We start from the raw sequence: 20,735 nt of genomic DNA, 5'->3' as shown, positions 1-20,735 counted from the left end.
AAAATTTTCGTCAAATTTGCTACGAACAATTTTAAAATGCCCAAACAATTAAAAATAGACTATTAAATAAATAATTAAACTGCTTTCAAATAGACTATTCAAAAATAAAAAAGGCAAATCATGTGCACGTATATATTTCAATTAAAAACATGGATCATATTTATGTACAGATATAAAGTAAACCACACATTTCTAACACTTGACAATAACAATTAATAAATTGTAATAGATCGCATTCCTTTGCAAACCAAAGTATATCCACTAATTGTTACAATAAAACAGCACAGTGTAAAGTGCAGTATCATTCGGATGTAAAAATTAATGTAAATCTATTTTTCTATTTATCTGAAAACAAATGATTAAAAGTGTTTTAATTTTTACATCCATCTGACATAGTATTATAGTATTTTTTACGTATTGTAATTGCAATAAGTATAAAATCAATTTACATTAACTAAACAAAGTTTATTTTTTAGTTTCCTTTATAAAATATCATTTATATCGATATATATTTGTTTACCAGCTATCATTTCGATAGATACGACGAAATGCACTACTTTGATAGCATATTTTTTACGTTTAATCAGATCGTTTTACATTGAACAAATTTAGTAATATTAAACTTATTATAAAACTAACAAATATACATGTAAATGTGTATTTCATTTAAATTGAAGTTGACGAAGTACATATTTTCTATATTTTTGATTGGCATCACTACTATTGGCTACAAATGTAAAATCGAAGAAGTTTCCTTCGTTTTATTTGAAAATAAAAATTCACTTCATGTAAATTAGATATCTTTGTAATATAGTATACCAGAAATAACAATACCAATCACAATTAAGTAATTACGATTATTTGGTTAAATAGGCCTTAGGATAAAATTGATTTATACGTTTTATATATTCATAATTTCATACATTGATACATTCATATACATGTGTCGCCTTAGGTAGTCAAGTGTAAACCATATCTTCGACAAACGACTTTGATTCATATGTTAGTAACTATGATTTAGTATTAAAGTAAATCAAATTTGAAAGATCAGTGCACAATACATACAATATACAATGTGAACAAATACAAAACATCGAATAGAAGTGCCTATCCTTTACCGCTCAATCAGTATCCAATATGTAATTAATTTTTCATGGTCTTTTTTATATCCATCGCGATAGAAATTAAACGATTTTAAGTACGAATAAGTGAAAGTTATATGTAGTGCTGAGTTAATAACACAAGTTCTATTTCTTTTTACTACAGTATGTAAAAAATAAAATTGATTCTATATTATATTAAAAGATTGAACTACTTTACGAATCTATTAAAATGTGCTAATGTTATTATATTGTAGAAGAATTAAATATACAAGAGATGTAACAAACATTATTTAAAAATAATCAATTTACATCAATGATAATCTGTAAATGAAAACTTTATTAGATTTCATGAGTTAAGCAATATATAACATTTTACCTTATAATATTCCTATTCAGTACGTGTATACGTTTTTCTTTTAAATAATAAATACACCAATAATCACTTGTTACCTTATGATGCGACATGCGCAAACAAATATACAAAGTAATTGGTTGAGAATAAAATGGGGAGCAGGAGTAGAAAGATTAATTTAAATTGGAGAAGGATGAAGCGGTGGACAGGCAACCCCCAGCCCCTAGCAGCACCCACCACCCTGCGTGTTTCCTTGTCCACCAGTACCTGCTAAACCTCCAGGACTTGTGGGTGAATGTTGTGGTCCAATCTTGATACCATTTGCCTGAAAATATTTCGAATGCATTTATTGATAATAATTTTAAAAATGTTATAATATTATAGCTGTGTCATAGTCTGAGTAACTTTGATTTTACCTCATTGTTTATGTCAAATACACCTTCCTGAATTTTTTCATAAATTACTTTTGCTGTATTGATAAATGCTTCCTCTACATTGGTTGCTGTCTTTGCACTGGTTTCCATAAAAACTAGCCCATGTTCTCTTGCAAAGGTCTCACCTTCTTCTCTCTTTACTTCCCTTCTATTATCCAGATCACTTTTATTACCAATTAACATGATCACCATGTTAGAATTTGAGTGTTGTCTTGCATCTTCTAACCAAGTTGTCAAATGATTAAATGTTTCCCTACGTGTGATATCATATACTAATAAAGCTCCTGCTGCTCCACGGTAATATGATCTTGTAATAGAACGGAATGCCTCTTGACCTGCCTATGAATTCAATATAATTACATCAAACATCTGTTATCTTTTAAAAGTTTATACAAAAATTAACAAGCAAGCGTGTAAAAGATAAATAATTACAGTATCCCAAATTTGAAGCTTGATTTGCTTTCCATCAATTGTTATCATACGAGCACCAAACTCTACACCTATTGTTAGATCATGAACAGGCTGGAATCTTTTATCCGTAAATTGGAGAAGAAGACAAGATTTGCCAACCCCTATTTAAAGAATAGTTACTTTTGTAACAATTAATTATCAATATATAATTTTACAATAAATAAATATACAATATACATTTCAAATGAAACATTAACTTGATATTAACAAACAAAAGATCAAGAATTAATTGCAACAATATATGCTATCAAACAAAAAACAATAATGTTACAGTAATATTTATATAAAAAATTCATAAGAGCAATGGTTAACAATTTAATTAATATTAATATCCGCTTATTCTATACAAAACAATAAACAATAAGGCGATAAACTTGCTGTGAAACCTATCTTTAGCGTAAATAAACGAATACGACATCTTCCAAGTTGACAAAAATATGATATAAAGAAAACTGTACACAATTAAGACATTAAGAAACATTTAATTAATAATACAAAACGCTACTGAGAAATATGCGCATTACAAAGTTTAGAATTACTTTAAAGTTTATGAATCAAAAATATTATCATGTAAAGAAACGAAAACAATGGGTTCTGTCACGGTCGACGTAGTGCAGAATTTGCGAATTATTTATTTGCTTCTTGAGGAGTATCATGTAGTTACCTGTATCCCCAATGATGATGTATTTGAACAGGTATGCGTACGACATTTTTCAAAATTACGTAGCGAACAAAGGTGCCTATAAAAGTTGAGAATATATTAGAAAACAGAACTTCACTTTTTTGACTTTCTTATCTCTTCTGCTTTAGCATGACGTCACTAAATCGCTTCGGTAGCACTCGGGATTTCTCGTATTATTCGTAAGAAGTTCGGGTTTCCGATATCGCGCTGCCGTCGCTGCCATCGACGTATTTTGTAAGGGTTGGCTGTGTTCCAAAACCGGGGCACTTTCAATTTAATGTTAAAATATTATAATCTACTTATACTTAATTACTAAATAGTAATAAATATATTTAACTGTATTAAATCATAAAATAAACCTATTTCCATTCGAAAATCATGTTATAACTTTCTTAAAGATTCATTATTTAACGATTACAAAGTCAATTAAAGAGTATTAATGATGTCGGTATACAAAGAGTATCACCCATGCTTCGGGGTCCTTAGCACCCCAAGCATCGGCCATTGCGCCATCTATATAAAAGCGGCGCAAACTATTCGTTAACTTACCGACTGCCGAAGGGTCGATAACCGACTGTCAAAAGTTCAGTCGATAAGTCGGTAATTTGTTGAGTAGTTTCCGCCACTTTTGTATAGATGGCGCAGTGGTCGAGAAAATATAAATTTGTCAAATAATTATTTTAATAATTTTTAGATCTTGTAATAAATAATTAGGAAGCGTGGGTTTGACCCATGATGGAGAATAAAATAATTAATAACTGAAAAGGATGAACTTTAGTACATAAGGTAGGATAAAATAATAAATAACTGGAAAAAGTGAGACGTGGATCATAAGGAAGGATAAAATAATAAATAAAAGGGGTGGTAAATTTGAGGTGCGGTAAAAGAGTGACTGGTAAAACAGGTACGATTATTATACTGGCTTTGCTCTCTGCATATAAATCTAATCTCATCTGAGGGTGTCTGAGGCCCCATAAATCATGACCTCTCGAAAACAAAGTTTCCTACATTTGTAATCACTGGACTAAGTCACTTTGTTTTCGAGGCGTCATGGTTTTGGGATCCCAAACACCCCAACATTTTTTTTTATTAAAAATAAAAAACAGCTTCAAACCTACATAGGTCCATAAGCCTTATATGCGGTGTGCATATATTTACGTTCATAAAATACATAATCTCATATCCGTATAACAACACTAGATTCTCACAATCGTGTCTCGCCTTATATTCTATTTTACTATGTTAGGACCTTGAAGAAACGGTTCAATTTTCTTTATATTTTGAAAACCTTTATTTAATTTTTGATCATTTTCTTCCTAGTCGTCAGATATTTCGGACAGTCCCATAGTACGTGGTTTGGGATTTCCTGTTCAAAAACGCACCTGCAATTATTGGAACTTATTATTTCTACTCTTGCAAGCGAGGCTGTCAAATTGTAATGGTTTGTTCTGGATGTTGTAAAGAATAAAGAGTGTAAGATCTGGACAATGTTATCGGTTAACAAAGCAGTTGACCAATGAAATCTTTGTCCAAGAAATTGGTTGTCCAATGAGGAAATGGCAATGACTTTGGTGGTAAGTAAAAGTAGTAAACAGTACGGTACGAATCGAGCTATCGTCGACGTCGAAACTGTCAAACATGGCGAGAATGTCGATCTTGAGTGCTGGTCAAAAATGTGAATAGAAGGTTCGCGTTGCGGTGAGATTGGTGAATCTCAGATATTCTCGTCGTCGGCAGAGGCCGGCGAGAGATGCGATCTGGAGTTAGACTGTCAGGCCGAAAGTGAATGTGCCGAGTGAACGGCCCCGGCAATTTTGCGGCCGGGATTAATCTAAGGGCATGCCAATTCGGGAACTATGGGTGCTCAACAGACTAAGGAGAGAATTGTTCCTGCCGGCTCTACTGCGCGACAGACGCGCAAACAGCCAAGGAACCTTAAAGAGTCCCGTCTTGTTGGTTCCAATATATTTACAGAACACAGCGGTAATTTCCTTCTCTTATTTTCCTACTCTTTCGCTTTTTATCTTCTATTTCTTTCTTACTTCCGCCCCTTTTTTCAATCCTCTCCCTCACACTTTCCTTCCCTCTCTTGCAATCATATAATTTGTTTGCACTGAAACAGATTTCAAATATAAATGTTTATGAAAAAAATAGGCTGCAAGAAATGACATGGAAAAAACACTATATTAAAAGCAATACTTTGGTTATATAATTTCTGCATTTATGTACTTGCATGTATATGTGTTTATAGAACTTCTTTATTAAACTAATGAATGATAATTAACACTCAGTTATAATATTGTTAATAAATCAGTTGAAGAAATAACACAAAATTGTAAGATCAAATATGTTACTTTAAGATGTTGAACTGTTAAATACATCTATAAGTTTAATAATATATAATATGGATCAATTTTTGTACCTTGGATATATGAATGTTAGATTTTTTTTCCAATTTATGGTCATGTGTGTACAATAGTATTATGATGTTGCGCAGAAGCTCTTTTACAAAGCAGACCACTACCTCACATTCCGGCATTACCTGATGGTGATCCTCCTAGTGGCTCTGCCATCCAACCAATTTCACAGCAAGTGAATATTCAACAACATGCTGGTGTTTCATCTACAGGGCTTTTGGAAGCTGCAAACAGGTTAATTTTAATTGTATTTATCCTGTCTGTAGCCACTATGTTCATAAGTTTAACTGTATTATATTTTCACTGATTGATCATTTTCAAATCATCAGTTTCTTAATGTTATATGATACATGGTTTTGTACTTTCACATAGTTTATAAGTCACTGATAATACTTTGTAACTTATTATTTAAAGTCTTACAATAAAAGGTACATAAATATATTTCAAACCTGAACATATAAAAATTCATTCAAGCTACAATTTGAATTATTCATATAGATGGACAAGTAAGGAAAACTTATTAGCACAGGAGGAAGATGACCCGCAACTGTTTGTTGCTCTATATGATTTTCAAGCAGGTGGAGAAAACCAACTTAGTCTTAAAAAAGGTAAATGCTTATAATATCTATTATATTATATAAAAGAATTGTGTTATATGTTATAAATAATTTGGGTTTAGGAGAGCAAGTTCGTATCCTAAGTTATAATAAAAGTGGAGAATGGTGTGAAGCTCATTCAAGTACTGGTCAAGTGGGGTGGGTTCCTTCAAATTATGTCACCCCTGTAAATTCCTTGGAAAAGCATTCATGGTATCATGGAAGGATATCCAGGAATGCTGCTGAGTATCTCTTAAGTTCTGGTATAAATGGAAGCTTTCTGGTTCGTGAGTCAGAAAGCAGCCCAGGGCAACGCAGTATTTCTCTGAGATATGAGGGTAGAGTCTATCATTACAGGATCAATGAAGATAGTGAAGGAAAGGTACAGTATACACATATACTGTATATTAGCAGTAAGATAATGTAACATAATTATATAATGAAAATATTTAATATTTTAGATGTTTGTCACAACAGAAAGCAAATTTAATACTCTGGCAGAATTGGTACATCATCATTCAATGCTTGCTGATGGCTTAATCACACAGCTACTTTATCCTGCACCAAAGCATAACAAACCGACTGTTTTTCCGCTTAGTCCGGGTATGTTATAAAAATTTATTATGTAACACTCAATAATTTTTAAAGTTGTATTAAGGTAGTAAAATGTGTAATAATAATTATAAATGCAGAACCAGATGAGTGGGAGATTAATAGGACAGATATAGTCATGAGGCATAAATTAGGTGGAGGACAATATGGGGACGTTTATGAAGCGGTATGGAAGAGATATAACATGACCGTCGCTGTAAAAACGTTGAAGGTCAGTTTTATATCGCGATACAAATGATAATTGTTTATTATTTTATATTTGTAAAACTTACACATTTTGCAGGAAGATACAATGGCTCTAAAAGACTTTCTGGAGGAGGCTGCAATCATGAAGGAGATGAAACACAGGAATCTAGTTCAGTTATTAGGTGTATGTACTCGGGAACCACCATTTTACATCATTACAGAGTTCATGAGCAAAGGGAATCTGCTGGACTATTTGCGGAACGAGAGCAAGCATCAAATCAATGCCGTCGTTTTGATGCATATGGCCACGCAGATTGCTAGCGGGATGAGTTATCTGGAAAGTAGAAATTTTATTCACAGGTATGAATTAACAAAATTGATGATCCTTTTTTTTTATTGCTGATACTGTATTCCATTATAAATAGCTACAAAAACTAAACAAATTTTATTAATGAATTATTTTGACAGTGTATCTTTAATATTATTTCATATTATTTTACTTGTGAGTATTTTAATTTTGTTAGGTGCTGTCCTGTGATGTAAAATTATGAAACGTTATAATTATTACAAAACATTTGCGTATTCATTTCAGAAGATCAAGGACTTAAAATTTTACTGAGGGTAACTTAAATATTTTTTTCCAAGAAAGAACTAATAAAGTCTAATAAGTATGTAAGATGTAATATGCCCATATTTTTACATAATACATTTCATAAGGAATTAATTTTTTCTATGTCGTGAATTATAGTGTAGTTTCCGTAATTAGTAAAAAAGTAGGTTGTGCCATAACGCAATCGCTACACTCAAAATATTTTTCTTGTAAGTAGCTGTTTTTAGGGAGCGATTCGTAGCGTCGCAAGTATCACTGAAGAAATACAATGATACGCATTAGTTAGGAAAAATGTTTTAAATTTCATCGTCCTCTCCTCTTAAGAAACGAGCTCGCGTTAACATCGCGACTTTCGAAACAGAGATCTAGCGGCTCGAAACTGCCTAGTCGGTGAAAATCATCTGGTGAAGGTCGCTGACTTTGGCTTGGCCCGGTTGATGAGAGATGACACCTACACGGCTCACGCTGGAGCGAAGTTCCCTATAAAATGGACTGCTCCGGAAGGGTTAGCTTACAACAAATTCTCTACGAAGGTACTATAACATTTTTGTTAGCTTCTTTATCATATACATTGTACTTAATTGTTTATATCATATTTGTAGTCTGATGTTTGGGCATTTGGAATCTTACTTTGGGAGATAGCGACCTATGGTATGTCTCCATATCCTGGCGTCGACTTAACGGATGTGTATCACATGCTGGAGAAGGGCTACCGAATGGAATGTCCACCTGGATGTCCACCAAAGGTGTACGAACTGATGCGTCAATGCTGGCAGTGGGCTGCTGCTGACCGGCCTACCTTCAAAGAGATTCATCATTCTCTTGAAAATATGTTCCAAGAATCCAGTATTACCGAGGGTAAAATAAACATAAATTATTTTCTAATTAATCTATAAAATTTTATTTTCAATGTAATTCGTCATTATAGAAGTGGAAAAACAACTGCAAGGAGGAGGTGATATCCCTTTGCTTTCATATAAGAAATCCCAGACTGGTAGTACTGGAAACATCCATGGGCTTGTTCTAGTCTCCGAGCCATTACCCTCTTCAGGTATACATGTAGGGAATATGTAGAATATTTATTATTATTTTGTAATAACTTTTTCAGTCATTATACGAATGAGTGAATTGTCATTTTATTTTATGTTTATTCATAATAATTTGATTCTTGTAAGGGAAGATAATATTCACTTGTTGTAGAAACTACTAGTTCGGTAACAAAGCTGAGTACATTTACGGGTGGTCTATCGAGTAAAAATAACAGTAGTATCGTCCAAATGAGGCGTTCTACGAATAAAAAAGGAAAACAAGCTCCGGCACCTCCAAAGAGAACGAGGTACGTCTTTTTATTTTCGGTGCAGCGAAACCTCGATTACTACATCTATAGTTTTTTCTAAATTTACAGGGAATAGTAATTAAATAATTTGGTATTTTATTTGAAATATTTTTTGTTTGGTATATCATTAAAATAGATACTTTTTTTTTAATCGAATTCTTTTCCTACAATCGAGGTTTCAATTAGTTAGAGCACCGATAAATGTTGCTCATAGAGTAATAAGATAACATAACAATTGGGTAACAGCCTGCTGTCGTCGTGCAGTTCGTTTCGCGATTCTGCCTACCAAGAGCAAGATACCCAAAATACTGAAACAAACACCATGACTCTCGACGATGCCACGGATCTAAATGGTATTGATAAGATTCTCGAAGGTATTTTCATTCTACATTAATCGAGCGTACTGATACGTGCACGTACTGCTTCAGTTTCCTTACCGTAAGCTCTGTACATGGCTTTTAATGCTCGATTCTTTTCTGCATCTGAGCCTTTCTTTTTATACTTATTTGAAAGATTCAAAATTATACAATAATCATAAATATTATGAATACGAAATTTATTTTGATATATTAATTTCTGTTATTTTCATGTTAAGTTGTGTTTATTAATTGAATGAATACCTTCATAATATACTAACTTAACAAAATTCAATGTTATTTTGTTTTCTTCAATTAAATATAGTAGCGTAAACGAAGATCTAGCTTTAATTTTCAAAATATATTGTTTGTATTTCGTTATTCGAGCTTACGGAATTTGTTCGCTCTCAGCGAAGGGACTCTAAGCAGAAAGAGAATATGTACCGGTACGGTTTGTTGTTAAATGGGAACTCAGGTATTGCGCGAGATCTCGCGACGATGGCTCAAGGAACGATTGCTGCAGGAGGCTGCGAAGTCGAGGAGGACGGAGAGGGTTCTCAAGGTACGGTGGAACCAAATTTTATCCCACAACCATCGACGTCTCCGGAGCCCATACCTGGTCTAGCCTGTTCTCAGAAACAAATTAAACCACGACCTTATCCATCAAAGGAACCATTACCGCAAAAGGTAATTTAAACAAAAAAAAAAGAAGAAAAATCAGTATATTCCTTTTAATATTGAAACATTAAAATTTAATTTATTTTAGCTAGTACAAGTGGGAGCATTAGAAGTGCAGAATGTAAAAAGAGCTATTAATCGTTATGGTACATTACCAAAAGGTGCTAGAATCGGAGCGTATCTAGAATCTTTGCGTCAAAGTGGTATGCCATCGAATCAAGAATCTTCAACGGTGGTTTCTTCTATGGCACCTAGTTCAATAGAACAACACGAGACTTCTATCGATAATTCGCAACATAGATCACTCTCTCCTCGTCAAAGCAATCTACGAAATCAACCTCAAATGACCCGCAGTAATTCTTCCAGCGGTGTCGTTAATACTTACCAACCTCCGAATTCCCCTCGTGGCCGTGTAGTAACCGTAAGAAAGAACAATCAGTCCGAAGGTGTTGGTCTAAGAACTTTTCGGGTTTCGAGTAACTCAAACTTCAGAACCGCGAGTCCATCAAGATCCGTTCAACCGTCATTAGCTGATTTAGAATTTCCTCCTCCACCCGCAGACTTGCCTCCTCCCCCAGATGAAACTTTCTCTGGTCAGGAGCAAGCTGAACTTCCTCTTCCCGTTTCATGTACCGAAATCTCTCAGATCAGAAATTCTCCCCTTTCTATAAGAAAAGCAAAGAATACGGATTGGCGTACGAAGGAAGAAGATAGCGAGCAACAGGAAGATAGAAACGACGTTAGTAATATAGAGCCTTCTGTCAAAGAAGCTTGTTCGAGGTTTGGAGTTAATTTAAGGCGCAGAGAAACTCAAGATAATTCTTGTAGAAATTCTGATAACAAAAGAACGGGGTTTAAGTCCAGAATGGAGATGATCGAGCCTGCCGCACCACCTGAGGAAGCACCACCTCCTCCACCGCCACCTCCGCCACCAATTTCTACGAACACACCCCCCGATAGTTTTGAACGTAAACCTGGCATGAAAGAAATGTTGGAATTAAAATTGATCAATGAAATTAAACAAAGCGCTGAAACGAAGCATGGCGCGAGCACGAAGAAGCCCGGTGCGACAAGTAACACTCCATCCGCACCTCTCGATCCAGCATCCCAGTTACTTTCGGAACTTTGCGCTAGTTTTAATATGGAGTCTGGACAGAGGTACTTGAAGTTAAACAATTATATATTTTATATTATATTTTATCGTATACACATGTCATATTATAATTAATTTTTTATATTTTATTGCGTGTTGTATATATATTTTTTTGACTGTAATAGACACGCCCAAAACGAGTACGCTGTGTCAACTTTAAAAACCAATGACATAACTCAAGAGCAACAACAGCAGCAACAACAAAGTCATAACACTCACAAGGATTCGTCGGTATCATCTCCAGTGACCGAATCACTACTCTCCAGTGGAAACGTTGGCTTCAAGCTGAAGAGAGTAGACAAACGGAATAATCCGCAGAAAGAAGAAGCAACCGATGGACAAATAATTGATTTCAAGGCGAGACTTCGAAAAGTTGAGAATGCAGAAAAGGAGAAGTCTTTAGAAGAGAAAAGTACCGTTACTGAGCAATCCTCAGAATCGGAAGAGCAACAAGATGACAAGCGTAGAAGTACCGGTAGTATCAGTAGCTTGAAGAAACTTTGGGAAAATAAAGAATCTTGTGACAGTCAACCTCACAGTCCGAAACTTAACGTCAGAGGAAGTAGTGGCAAACAAGAGATGCTTGACCAGACTGAAGACTCACCAGAGGATCATAGCGGAGCCTCGACCCGTAGTCAGAGGTGGATAATATCAATCTTTATACTATTCCCTATATTTCGTTATTTAAAACGTTCATAATTGTTACACTATAATATATTAATGATTGCTAATTATAGATTCATGTTTATAGTTCCGGTAGCAAAAGTGATGCCAGACTGTGGCCACCACCTGAACCAGAAAAACCGGCAGTTCCTGCCAAACCATTAAAACCACTGTGCTCGTCGACAAAGCACTTTGGTTCATCGATTTATGCAACGCCAAACTGTACGAAATCCCAGCACGCTGAAGACGACCTAAACAAACAGAATACAGATTCAAAGACAGCGAAACAGGCAGTATTGGAGCTTTCGACATTGATCGAGAGCAGCGTATTAAATTTGAAAAGTAGTTCAACAATAGTAATGGCCAGTTGGCTTCAGCTGTCAGACAAGGTAGGGCTATTACATGGAATGTGCACGAATCTTGCAGATAGCGGTATAGCACCACACGCGCGGTTTCAATTTCGCGAACTTCTTGTAAGATTAGAGCTTCAGGCACGGCAGCTTCGTGCAGCTGGTACTCGAAACGTTGCAGAGAATACAAGGCTTCTTACTGACCTGCAAAACACGATAAAGGATGTTGTTAATGCTGTGCAAAGATAAACTAGAAAGATCATTTTTCTTCATCTTTACCCCTTGTTCTCGTCCTCATTTTCATCTGACAATTAATCATACTCGTCTGTATACTCGGTCCTATATATTTTAAACTTCCCTTTTTATTTCTTGGATAGAATTAGCCTTTTAAATTTCGGTTCTGCGTACTAAGTAACTTTATAGTTCTTCCCCCGTTTCATTTGAAATTTTGTTTTATGTTTGTTTTCGTAATGAATTTCTTTATTAATTCTGCTGCTACCTTCTCTGACGATGACTCTGTTAAGAGTCTAAATTTCGCTTATGGAGAATACGTGAAACCAAGAGTGTTGAAAAATTAGGCCTCAAACCGAACACGGCCTCAATTAATATCGGTTTGATGGGAAAATAATAATGAAGTCTAAAATTAAGATACTAAATTAAAGAATAAAAAATATATTTCGATTTTCATTAATATATTTCTTATCATAGACTGCGATTAGCTATTTTCGTTCGGATTTAGGGATATTGTTGTACTAAAAGTATTATTCTTTTGATATGGAGAAAAAAAGACCATATAGCGAGTAATTCACTTATATTTTTTATCAATTGAGTTTTACAAAGGAAAAAGAAAAAGAACTATTAAGTCTCAAAAACAAGATGAGTCTAGAAGTATGATAACTAACTAAGGATTAAATATACTGGTTCCTTAAATTTTTTGAACAATAGTTTTTAAACTGGTAGAGAAGGGGACGAGTAATCGCAATTTATCAAAACAAAAAATTCTATATATATATATACATGTATACATATACTGCAAAAAATAGTTTTTGTACACTAAACATTTGGTTTCTTTTAAATTAATTTTTGTTACTTTCACGTCGATCCACTATGTATCCTGTATAAGTAAAGTTCTACGTGAATTATACTCGTCCGCTATACGATAAATGTGGTGATTATAGTTGTCGAGTAAAATGTTTCGGTGTTCTTTCATCGAACTTTCTTGCGCCGTGCTTCGTAATATTGTACGCAGTCTTAGGCTAGATTATACATCGTAAGTGCGAAACTTTTAAGCGAGTACGCCATTTTAACGCGTGAGAGAATGTAACAATTTTTGTATTTGTATAGAATAAGTCGAATAACAGGTATGCTTAATGGTACAGTAAAACTTTGATCGTGAAAACTAATCAGAATAATACTCTCAAATTGATCAATTTTCTGATTAATCAATTTTAATCTTATTTATACAGCAACAATTTAATTTATTGTCGTCTTCATACTTTATTTAGAAAATCATGCACATCATTTTTTATATAGTAATTAATGATTTCAATATTTATCATAATTTGATTACTTAAAATATATATCAGTAAAGTATATTCCAAGTATGTTAAAATTTATCAATATTAGTTTAGAATGCTGATTATAATATCAGTAATTAGTATCCGATTAATCAAAAGTTTGATCATGTATTTCAATAATCAAAAGCCAGATTTATATATGGTTTAAGAATATCGAGGTTTTACTGTATTATTCATGTAAATCAGCGGGTGTAATTAATCAAATTCTGAAGCGTTTTGTTTTGTCCACGTTATTGTATGGACGTTCTTCCACGAAACGCTAATGAAAAATACAGGACTCCGGATACTTCTTGACGAAATAAACAAACGAAAAGAGAGATAGAAATTATTGATCATAAAATTATTGTTAATGTGAATTAGTAATTTATTTTGCTTTTTATTTATCAATCATGTATTATAGTATAATTGCATTTTAATTCATCAGTTATGAATGAACTGAGGTATACATTAAGATCCAAAGAATGGACGGAAAATAAATAATCGAATTTATATTGTATTTGTAATTGTAAAGAATTTGTTTCTAGACTATTTCTTAATTTATTAAACTTTAATTAAACATAATGTTTAATTTGAAAATTTTCAATTATAATACTAGTTTAAGAGTATTATTTTTGTCTTTTTATTAAGTAGTCTTCCGTGGAAAGTTTCCGGAGTTCTACATCTTTTTTTCTTTTTTTTTTCTCTTATTCAATGACTTAAAACCATCAAATATGCAACGAGAATGAAAATGTCACTCGAGAATCACGTCAAGCAATCTTTCCTTGTAACACTGCCTATGTTATGGCTACTAGAGAACATCGATTGAGGACACACTAGTTACGCGAACCGGAATTTCTCTCTTTTCGGTCCGATCACCTAATTTCATTTTACATCGTTTGTACCTGTGATACACCGATCGACTTATCTTTTATCTTCAAAGAAAAAAGAGAGAAAAAGAGGGAGCGGATGGGAGAAGAACGACACGAGCGATCGTACGAACGGATTTTTGCGAGAAGCCCTAGATGTACAGATTTTTGACTGGAATTTTTTATGAATTCCTACTTTGTTAAGTCAAGTATTCAACGATAAAACATTGTCTGTAAATACGTAATCATTTTCAAGGAATTATATATAACATTCTGGTTTCAATTTCATTTACATATAATGTTTTAAGGGATTTTTTAGCCTAATTATATATAATTCGTTTTAACTATTTCAGATTCTTATTATAACAAGCTCATACATTATAAAGACTGTGTTTTATCTACTATAAGTAGACAATTCTAATAATCTATATTGCATGTTATGTTTAAATATAAAATTTTGTTTTATTTTAGAGTTAGTATAAAATAGAATACAGATAATGTATATAGAGAAATGTTATATACAATTCCTTTAAAATTTGGGTAATTATAGATAATATTTTTTAAACTTTATTAAGCTGTATTATGAACTAAAGATTGACAAATGTTTCATTCAAAAACTTGTATATGTAGAACTTCTCTCAATCTCATTTATCAGTGAATGTTTAAGTTGATGAACCGTTAAAGGATATAAAATCGATGTTTTATACGATATGTATCATAGTAACGTTTATGTCTAAGTATTTATATCTATATTTATTTTTAGTTTTTTCTCGTGTAAAGTTACTCCTAAATGATCGACCAACGTACTGATTCACTAATACGAAAATTTTAATATCGCTTTATACATTGATATAAGACCGACGATAGAAATAAAAAGGAATATTGAATCAAAAAGATTTGTAAATATTTTACAAAACAAATCTATTATTCTATTCCTTTAACTTGCATTTTCTAATACTTCTTGTACTCGGAAACAGTCGCTTACGATCTTCCATTTATCTCCCATTGCTGCAATCAAAAAACTTTGATTAAATGGTTTTGATGTTCTATCATCATATTTTACTTGTCCTCCAACTTTTACTAAAAATGTCAGTTGATCTGCCATCTCAGGACCTAATAACACATTTCACAAATCTTATTTAGCAAATAATAGAACCAAGTATATTTAAATTTAATTGCAATACTTAAGACTCCTTATTATATTTACCCGTTATTGGTTGAGCATCTAAGGCAAAAACATTATGATCAGAGGGTGGTAAATCTGTCCAAAATTTCTGTATATTATCTTTGCCTTCAATACCATTTCCATTCCATATTAAAGTTGCAGTGTCCAAATACAATCTTGATATTAACTAAAAGTAAATAAAAATTATGCACATTTATCGTTTTTCAAGTTTAAAATGATCTAAAATTACTTACATATCTTCGTTTATCTAAACTTTCATAATAGAGTTTTGTAAATTCCTCGGCTGTACGGCAAGCTTCATCAATTTTTGTTTTCAAATCCTATAAATAAACAATTACACTAACAAATTTTTAGTCATGATAACATAAAATATTGTTTAACATACCTGCTCCATTTTATAGAAACAATTTCCAGAGAATTTAAAATACGCGTTCTTTCAAATGAACTATATATTTATGTAATACAAAGCATAAATATAACCTTTATTACATAGGTAAACCGTTCGTGACAATTTTTCTTCTAGAATTTGCTAACTTCTAAATTTCCAAATTAACTATGAAATACAGCTACTTTTTATATTCTCAAAAATAAAATAAAGAAAACATGGCATTTTATAACTGAAAAAAAATACTACTGCTATTATGATGAAATTAAATACTTTATTTATGTACATATACTAGTAAAATTCTTGCAATTGTTACACATAACGTATTATCATCATTTCTGTAATAATACAAAAGCGAGTAACATAATGTTCAATATTTCTTTCTTTTTTCAAAATCAGAATGTATAAGTATTCATATTTAGCCATTTATGTTTTAAAAATATAAAAATTTACATGGAATAGTGGCTACCGAAACATATATAGACATGTTTGGGGGTCCCAGACACCCCAACATAATACGCAGAGCGCAGTTCATTTTTCTGCGCTCGACAGTATAATCATTTGCAGCTTGCGTATGTGAAGCGGCCTCGACGCTTGCATCAAACGTGGACAAGTCTATCGACACGAAATTCGGAGAATTTAATGCCAAAGCGATTAATTAAGACGGCGTCGACAATTTCTTCTTAATGGACATTTTCTTCATTATCGACCGGCCGCCATAAACAAAGGAGCGCTAGCGTCATCTATAAAAAACGGCTGGAACTACATTCTACAGCGTTGCACCGACGAGAGATAAAATATTTACATAAATATAATTATTTTTTCGTAATCGATACTATAAGTACTACGATTGCATATAAATGTGTCTCCATATTTGAAATAATACTTTATGAAATATTTCTTAGCAGAATCAGTATAGATCAAAGTGTTATTAAAATAATATTCCTCTCTATTTATTACATAATTACAGTAATATAAAAGATAATACAAGACAAGTGTTGCTAAAAAAGTACATTATTCGATTTTTTCGTTGATATTTATTGTATGAACGTTTCCATTACGATTAGCATTACAGTTTCGAAACTTCTACCAATGGCTGTGATTGGTCACGCCATGTTGGCGTCCCCTCATTTCGACCAATCAGACACGTCGTTGAGCGAGTGCGCCGATTTGTGACGCAGTACAATCATTTCTCTTCGAAACCTCGTCCGTTATGCACGTGTCTGCAACAGGTAAGATTAAATTATCTTCAAACATTAAATTAAATTGTCTTTCGGGTGTTGCAAGTACACAAAATAGAAGGAATAGCTGGGGAGAAGTCTAGCTCTTTGTTTTTTGACATTAATTCGACATTATCTTCAAAAATACGAGAGGTAAAATTTTTTCTCTTGTCGTGAATCGACAATGAAGTTGGAAGAGCATAATCTGAATTATTTCCCCTTTATATCAATAATTTCTTTAACATTATTGCATTTTTTCATGTTTTCAATACATATTTCTCATAATTTACTGTTATAAATTGTGATACTTGATTTTTCCATTTCTGACTATTCTGCCGATATAGATACCAAATAAAAAGATATTTCCTTCATTTATTTTGCTTTTACATCGACAATTTCTTAAATTTCATTAGTATCTTATGTTTTTTCTACTTTGTTTCCTATATTTTGGCGTTTAAAGTTGAGAAAAGTAATCTTAACTTTATTTCAATATGGCGTCGATAGTTTTTAACGAACCTTTCCCTTATGATTAGTATTAAACTTTCGAAGTAATACGAAACTTCTACCAATGGCTGTGATTGGTCGCGCCATGTTGGCGTCCTCTTATTTCGACCAATCAGACACGTCCTTGTGTGAGCGAGTGCGACGATCTGTGACGCAGTGCATCATTTCTCTTCGACACTTCGTCCGTTATGCACGTGTCTGCAACAGGTAAGATTAAATTATCTTCAAACATTAAATTAAATTGTCTTTCGGGTGTTGCAAGTATAAAAAATAAAAAGAATAGCTAGGGAGAAGTCTAGATTCCTGAATTTTTATATCAATTCGAGGTTTTCTTTAAAAATGCGTCAGTTGAAATTTGTTGCTCTTGCTGTGAATTCAGAATGGAATTGGAACAGCAGAATCTGAATTATTTTGCCTTTATATCAGTAATTTCTTTAACATTATTGCATTTTTTCATGTTTTAGTTACATTTTTTCCATAATTAATTGTTATAAATTGATATAATTGATCTTCCCGTGGTTGACTATTCTGCCGATATAAATGTGCATTAACATATTATTTCCCTCATTTATTCTGCTTTTATATCGATAATTTCTTAAGTACCATTGATATCTTATGTTATTTTCTACTTTATTTTTTGTATTTTGGTGTTTTAAATTGAGAAAAGTAATCTTGATTTTATTTCAATATGGCGTCGATAATCTTCAATACTTTTTGGCGGGGAATTCAAATGTCTCACTTATTCTAACCAGTGTTTAAGTTTCCGTATTTGTTGATTATTGATGATCTCAATTCAAAATTAACTTTTATACAATGAATAACACGTATAGTAATATAATAGACATGGAAATTTGATTAATATTAATGATTTAAAAAAAAATTATTAAAGAATTTCTTTTACATATGAGTAGTTGATTTGAAATATTAATTAGTCGAGTACACATGATGTATCATTGAAGCACATGTTTGCAAAAACATGTTCTTTTATTTTACAGAACTATATTTAGAGAGGAAATAAAATACTATTAAATGAATCCTTGTCAATGTAAATACAGTGCTATTGCTTTAATAATTACAGAATTGTTAATATAGCATCTCTCAATATCAACCAACTGAGATCATCAGCAGAGTGTTTCCATCCAACTACCATTCAACATCTGCTTATTAGTTTGGTGAGTAAAAGAATAAAAAACTCTACTTCTTTTTTATAATTAAATATACTTTGATTAGAGTCTGAAATACATAACATAATTAGAATGCAAGTAGTTTTTACATAACAACTACATATGTATATCAGCATTTTTTATTATTATGATTAATAGTATCAGTATTTATGAATAAATATCAATTATTTTATTACACTGTTCAAAATTAGAGTCTCTCATTTAAAATAGAATGATTTTTGAATATTTCATTGTCCTCAATGAATGCAATTTTATTAATATGAAAAAAATATGGTCCCAGTATAACAGTTTTTTACATAATAATTTGGTTGAAGAATAAAGATACATTATTATTTCTCTGTATTTATATTTTATGGTTATTATATTCATGTGTTTTGCTTAACATAAGCTTTATTTAAATGTAAGGGTAAGTACAGTGTTCATACTTATGTCAGTTTATTTATGATTAGCTGTAACCTTCTAATATTTATGATAAGGCACAGATATTTTATATAAATTACATTAATAGAGGAGACAGCGGAAAATTATAAATTTAAAAAAAGCAACATTTTAGGCAAAATAAATAAAATTTCAGTAATCCTGTGTTACACTGCCAAAAAAGTCAGAATAATCACTCATTTGTTCATATCGATTGACAGCATTTGTTAAAATAACATACAGTTTTCAATTATACACTAAGCAGATAGTACAAGAGTATATCAAGCTTTCCTATCCTCCTCTAAATCTATGTTATATTTAATACAATAGTATTAATAACACAGTATTAATAACATAGTATTATAAATAAGTTTGATGCCAAAGAAAAACATGGTATAACAATATTATATTTCATTGATTAATTGTAAGGAGAAGCTTTTTCCATTTGCTATTTGTGTACGCAGAATGTTGTTAATTTTGATTTGTTCTATATCTTCCTATAAGATTTGTATCATTTTTAATCAAACATTGGTTTATTTTTCTTGATCTGTGCCTTATCTCCTATTTTTTATGCATTATTATCCATAATCAACAGATCCGTTTGCTTCTACTTTCAGTTTTGCAATTATATTGTTATTGAAAGTTTTTATTGGTACTTCAGTCACTGTTACTGAAGTTACTGAATGGATAAATTAAATTTTCATTAATATTATTCAAATACCTGCTTTTTCTTGAACCGTGATTATATCTATGTAGTATTATCAAGCCAATTTATTCTATTGTTTGTCATAGCATTTTCCTGTACAATTTAGTGCAATATCTTATATTTTCCTGCTGTGTGTTACATTTATTTTTTTTGTTACTAATTCTTCTATACTTGATTGAGGTTATCAATTTGCGAGCTAAAATCCCCACCCACTATTATGGGGATTGAATTTTTCTTTATCTTCCATCAGTATTTCCCATAATGTTTTCACTAGCTGGTGAGAATTCTATGCTTTTTTGATTGATTATAATTTTTCTATATAATTTTTGTACATACATTGCACATAAGTGTCAAAATTTATATCTGAAATAATATGTTCTTAAATATTTCTTATCAAAATCACACCATAGGAAAGTGTTATTGAAGCAATATTTCCCTTTATTTATTACATAATTACAATAATATAAAATATAATACAAGATGGGTGTTGCTGAAAAAAGTACATTATTCGATTTCTTCGCTGATATATATTGTATGAACGTTTCCATTACGATTAGCATTACAGTTTCGAAACTTCTACCAATGGCTGTGATTGGTCGCGCCATGTTGGCGTCCTGTCATTTCGACCAATCAGACACGTCCTTGTGTGAGCGAGTGCGTCGATTTGTGACGCAGTATATCATTTCTCTTCGAAACTTCGTCCGTTATGCAC

The 20,735-nt window shown here is 32.1% G+C and overlaps 3 protein-coding genes and 1 long non-coding RNA gene across 12 annotated transcripts; 1 reads left to right on the top strand and 3 right to left on the bottom strand.

Moving 5' to 3' along the window:
* Nucleotides 1–1,527: 1,527 nt before the first annotated feature.
* On the bottom strand, nt 1,528–3,197 carry Rab2 (RAS oncogene family member Rab2). Its single transcript, XM_034317716.2, has 4 exons — nt 3,025–3,197; nt 2,322–2,461; nt 1,872–2,228; nt 1,528–1,780 (listed from the first exon to the last, which is right to left on the bottom strand). Exons 1-4 carry the CDS (start codon nt 3,068–3,070, stop codon nt 1,679–1,681), a joined length of 645 nt encoding a protein of 214 aa, XP_034173607.1. The 5' UTR covers nt 3,071–3,197; the 3' UTR covers nt 1,528–1,678.
* A 1,072-nt stretch (nt 3,198–4,269) lies between these two features.
* Abl (tyrosine-protein kinase Abl) lies at nt 4,270–12,672 on the top strand. Of its 9 annotated transcripts, none has more exons than XM_034316324.2 (16): nt 4,270–5,025; nt 5,543–5,693; nt 5,958–6,067; nt 6,139–6,437; nt 6,517–6,658; nt 6,748–6,878; nt 6,951–7,213; nt 7,825–7,996; nt 8,066–8,321; nt 8,392–8,514; nt 8,664–8,799; nt 9,046–9,173; nt 9,631–9,842; nt 9,922–10,991; nt 11,112–11,627; nt 11,738–12,672. In XM_034316324.2, the coding sequence occupies exons 1-16, from the start codon at nt 4,899–4,901 to the stop codon at nt 12,246–12,248; spliced, it is 4,347 nt and encodes a 1,448-aa protein (XP_034172215.2). In that variant the 5' UTR covers nt 4,270–4,898; the 3' UTR covers nt 12,249–12,672. The 9 variants fall into 9 exon arrangements, with proteins under 9 accessions (XP_034172215.2, XP_034172218.2, XP_034172216.2 ...); XM_034316327.2 differs by having other exon boundaries at nt 4,271–5,025; nt 5,540–5,693; nt 9,064–9,152; XM_034316325.2 differs by having other exon boundaries at nt 4,271–5,025; nt 5,540–5,693; nt 9,064–9,173.
* Nucleotides 12,673–14,439: 1,767 nt separating this feature from the next.
* Nxt1 (NTF2-related export protein 1) lies at nt 14,440–16,259 on the bottom strand. Its single transcript, XM_034316333.2, has 4 exons — nt 15,993–16,259; nt 15,841–15,927; nt 15,629–15,773; nt 14,440–15,534 (listed from the first exon to the last, which is right to left on the bottom strand). Exons 1-4 carry the CDS (start codon nt 15,999–16,001, stop codon nt 15,359–15,361), a joined length of 417 nt encoding a protein of 138 aa, XP_034172224.1. The 5' UTR covers nt 16,002–16,259; the 3' UTR covers nt 14,440–15,358.
* A 681-nt stretch (nt 16,260–16,940) lies between these two features.
* Nucleotides 16,941–20,253, bottom strand: LOC117600838 (uncharacterized). The gene is made up of 3 exons (XR_004580529.2): nt 20,039–20,253; nt 17,729–17,914; nt 16,941–17,215 (listed from the first exon to the last, which is right to left on the bottom strand). It is a non-coding gene; the product is annotated as an uncharacterized LOC117600838 (long non-coding RNA).
* Nucleotides 20,254–20,735: the final 482 nt, after the last annotated feature.

This window comes from Osmia lignaria, chromosome 16, assembly GCF_051020975.1.
Source record: "Osmia lignaria lignaria isolate PbOS001 chromosome 16, iyOsmLign1, whole genome shotgun sequence".
In the NCBI taxonomy this organism is placed as follows: Eukaryota; Metazoa; Arthropoda; class Insecta; order Hymenoptera; family Megachilidae; genus Osmia; species Osmia lignaria.
Note: the sequence above shows the minus strand (reverse complement) of the source record. Positions and strands in the feature narration are given on the sequence as shown.

Excerpts from the sequence above, each read along its gene's own strand:
- Nxt1 (XM_034316333.2), bottom strand. Across the intron at positions 15,774-15,840 it reads GTTTAGATAAACGAAGATAT|TTAATATCAAGATTGTATTT; the intron begins GTAAGTAATTTT and ends ATTTACTTTTAG. Across the intron at positions 15,535-15,628 it reads AGATGCTCAACCAATAACGG|GTCCTGAGATGGCAGATCAA; the intron begins GTAAATATAATA and ends ATGTGTTATTAG.
- Rab2 (XM_034317716.2), bottom strand. The coding sequence starts at position 3,070 with ATGTCGTACGCATACCTGTTCAAATACATCATCATTGGGGATACAG. Across the intron at positions 2,229-2,321 it reads AGCTTCAAATTTGGGATACT|GCAGGTCAAGAGGCATTCCG; the intron begins GTAATTATTTAT and ends TTGAATTCATAG. Across the intron at positions 1,781-1,871 it reads TATTTGACATAAACAATGAG|GCAAATGGTATCAAGATTGG; the intron begins GTAAAATCAAAG and ends AAATATTTTCAG.
- Abl (XM_034316323.2), top strand. The coding sequence starts at position 4,899 with ATGGGTGCTCAACAGACTAAGGAGAGAATTGTTCCTGCCGGCTCTACT. Across the intron at positions 6,659-6,747 it reads TGTTTTTCCGCTTAGTCCGG|AACCAGATGAGTGGGAGATT; the intron begins GTATGTTATAAA and ends TTATAAATGCAG. Across the intron at positions 9,843-9,921 it reads AGGAACCATTACCGCAAAAG|CTAGTACAAGTGGGAGCATT; the intron begins GTAATTTAAACA and ends AATTTATTTTAG.